The 3,088-nt window shown below is 41.6% G+C and overlaps 1 protein-coding gene across 1 annotated transcript; it reads right to left on the bottom strand.

Annotated features, from left to right (window-relative positions):
• Nucleotides 1-590: 590 nt before the first annotated feature.
• LOC139434668 (zinc finger protein 583-like) lies at nt 591-2,617 on the bottom strand. The gene has a single exon (XM_071204558.1). It carries the CDS (start codon nt 2,497-2,499, stop codon nt 1,186-1,188), a length of 1,314 nt encoding a protein of 437 aa, XP_071060659.1. The 5' UTR covers nt 2,500-2,617; the 3' UTR covers nt 591-1,185.
• Between the last annotated feature and the right edge of the window lie 471 nt (nt 2,618-3,088).

The following is a 3,088-nucleotide window of genomic DNA, read 5'->3' as shown; positions in this document are numbered from 1 at the left end:
AGAAGGAATTTAGTGTATCGGCTTTGTCCTTGTCATTTTGAGCCAGGCTGCCATTAGCCTTTTTCAGATCTCCGACTGTGGCATTGACTTTTAGCTTGCTTCTGGCATATTTATAAAAAGTTTCGGATTCTCTTTGGCTTCCTTTGAAATGTTTCTTTCATGCTCTTTTTTAGCTTTCCAACAAGTCGAGTCAATTGATAGCCATATCTTACACATTGCTGTTTTGAATCATTAATATGTGGATGACAGTTGAACTGGATGATGTAACATTTATGCCATCTGCTGGAAAGAAGATGTATCGCTCTGTTGGCGTCGTTTGGACAACAAAAACAGAGTGAAGCTCTCATACCATAAACAATCTTTGAGTACAGACACCGTCCTGCAGAGAGCACACAGCCCAACAGCACGTTTTTGGTCTTGCGTCATTTTACAAAACGTTTGAATTAAGACACTAAGACTAGCTGGTCCATTGTAAAGGTCAGTCCACCTTAAATGAGCAGTGGGTGATCAGCAGGTGAAAGGCAGGACACGTGAACTTGGTCCTGAGGAGATATACCGATTATTAAACAAGAAATAGTCGAGCCAAGGGGTCAAAGAAATGAACATTTGTGATTATTAGTGAATCTGTTGCAGATGGGTGAAAACAGGCTTAGTGAGTAACGTATTACATGTTATGGCATTAGGTCATCAGGATACAAAATAGGATTATGTATTCCCTTACAGTTACAGAAGCAAAAACACTCTGATAACAGGTACATTTATGTAAAACAGGGATCATTAACAGGATAGCAATGATACAAAACATTTAGAAATAAAGAACAATACATTAATTCATCCTATATATCTATATGGAAAGTTGGAGCCCTGAATCCAAATAAAATGGTTCATCAACAGTCAGTGGTTAACGTATAAATCAGAATGACAAAAACATTAAACATATTGTCCACTTATGTTGATAAAGATGGAGTTCATTTAAGTCTTATATGGATGTTGTACAACAATGTTAATCCAGTCAGACAGATTTCTGTCATGTGTGAACTGTCATAAGACTTATTCATTGTCCTCTCCATCAGCTTCTGTTTCCATGTGTTCAGCTGAGCTGCTGATTGGAGGCTCTGCCTCTCCCTTATCCTCAGTTTGAATGTCATTAAGCTGTGAGGACTGACGACCAACACACTTGTGCCTTTAGAAATGACCATGCCATTTAGATCTTTTGTCACAAACATTGGAGCTGTATATATCCTCTCCTGTGTGGACTCTCATGTGTTCCTTTAAACTTCCACTCTGTGAAAAGGCTTTCTTACAGACTGAGCAGATGTGTGGTTTCTCTCCTGTGTGGACTCTCATGTGTGCCTTTAAACTTCGACTCTGTGAAAAAGCTTTCTTACAGACTGAACAGATGTGTGGTTTCTCTCCTGTGTGGACTCTCATGTGTTCCTTTAAATTTCCACTCTGTGAAAAAGCTTTCTTACAGACTGAGCAGATGTGTGGTTTCTCTCCTGTGTGGAATATCATGTGTTTCTTTAAATTTCCACTCAGTGAAAAAGCTTTCTTACAGACTGAGCAGATGTGTGGTTTCTCTCTTGTGTGGAATACCATGTGTTTCTTTAAATTTCCACTCAGTGAAAAAGCTTTCTTACAGACTGAGCAGCTGTGTGCTTTCTCTCCTGTGTGGACTTTCATGTGTTCCTTTAAACGTCCACTCTGTGAAAAGGCTTTCTTACAGACTGAGCAGATGTGTGGTTTCTCTCCTGTGTGGACTCTCATGTGTGCCTTTAAACTTCGACTCTGTGAAAAAGCTTTCTTACAGACTGAACAGATGTGTGGTTTCTCTCCTGTGTGGACTCTCATGTGTTCCTTTAAATTTCCACTCCGTGAAAAAGCTTTCTTACAGACTGAGCAGATGTGTGGTTTCTCTCCTGTGTGGAATACCATGTGTTTCTTTAAATTTCCACTCAGTGAAAAACCTTTCTTACGGACTGAGCAGCTGTGTGCTTTCTCTCCTGTGTGGACTTTCATGTGTTCCTTTAAACTTCTACTGTGTGAAAAAGCTTTCTTACAGACTGAGCAGCTGTGTGCTTTCTCTCCTGTGTGGACTTTCATGTGTCTCTTTAAATGTGTATTCTGTGAAAAAGCTTTCTCACAAACCGAGCAGCTGTGTGGTTTCTCTCCTGTATGGATTCTCATGTGTTGATTTAGATCTCTTCTATATCTAAAAGCTTTCTTACAGACTGAGCATTTGAATGGTTTCTTTTCAGCACTACGTCGGGGATCACTGACAGATTCTTGTCTATTTTTCAGTGAGTTTGAGCCTGAGGCAGGTTCTCTGGTCTCCTTCCAATCAGCACTGTCTTCAGTGTCAGGTTCAGAAGAATCATCAGTGTCTTCAGAAGAGTCTCCAGTGTGGTCCTCAGTCTTTGGTTGTAAACTGCTCTCTGGATCCGAGTTCCTGGCTGGTTCTGATCCTCGAGAGTCATCTTCATCAGCTTCTGTTTCCATGTGTTCAGTTTGTCTTTGATGAGACTGTGAGGACTGAGGTTTCTCTTTATCATCTTCACTCTTCACAGGGTCAGGAGTGAAAGTGGACTTGGTGATATCAGCCTCCTCCAGCTCCTGAAGCTGCTCTCCCTCCTGACTGATCCTGAGTTCCTCCTGTTCCTGCTTAATGTGTGGTGGGGGCTCTGGGTCCTCCTGGTCCAGACTGGTGCTCCACTCCTGCTGGTCAGGGAGAGGCTCTTCTTTAACCACCACCAGCTGCTGGACATCTGCAGGACACAGGAAACACACTGTTATATCAGTGTTGGACCTAGTCAATATAATTAGTTATGTTATTGAATTACAGTTTCCAGAGAAGAGAGGCCCATCGTCTCTTCCACAATTATTATGGGTGAGCGGAAGTGCAAAGAGGCCCTCCTCAGGATAATACAGTTAAGTCTTGTTAGTTAGGTGGTTCATATCCTGACAGGGTATGAATTACACCTAAAGAGGCCACGAGATAATGACCTTTCGACATCTGGAACATATGTGGGTGTGTTGGCTAATGTAAGGGAAATTGTGTGTGCGTTCATTACAGCTGCTATATATGATG

The sequence above is a fragment of the Pseudochaenichthys georgianus genome, chromosome 10 (genome assembly GCF_902827115.2).
Source record: "Pseudochaenichthys georgianus chromosome 10, fPseGeo1.2, whole genome shotgun sequence".
Lineage (NCBI taxonomy): Eukaryota > Metazoa > Chordata > Actinopteri > Perciformes > Channichthyidae > Pseudochaenichthys > Pseudochaenichthys georgianus.
Note: the sequence above shows the minus strand (reverse complement) of the source record. Positions and strands in the feature narration are given on the sequence as shown.

What these genes read in the sequence shown, in the direction of transcription:
- LOC139434668 (XM_071204558.1), bottom strand. Translation starts at nt 2,499, where the DNA reads ATGGAAACAGAAGCTGATGAAGATGACTCTCGAGGATCAGAACCAGCC.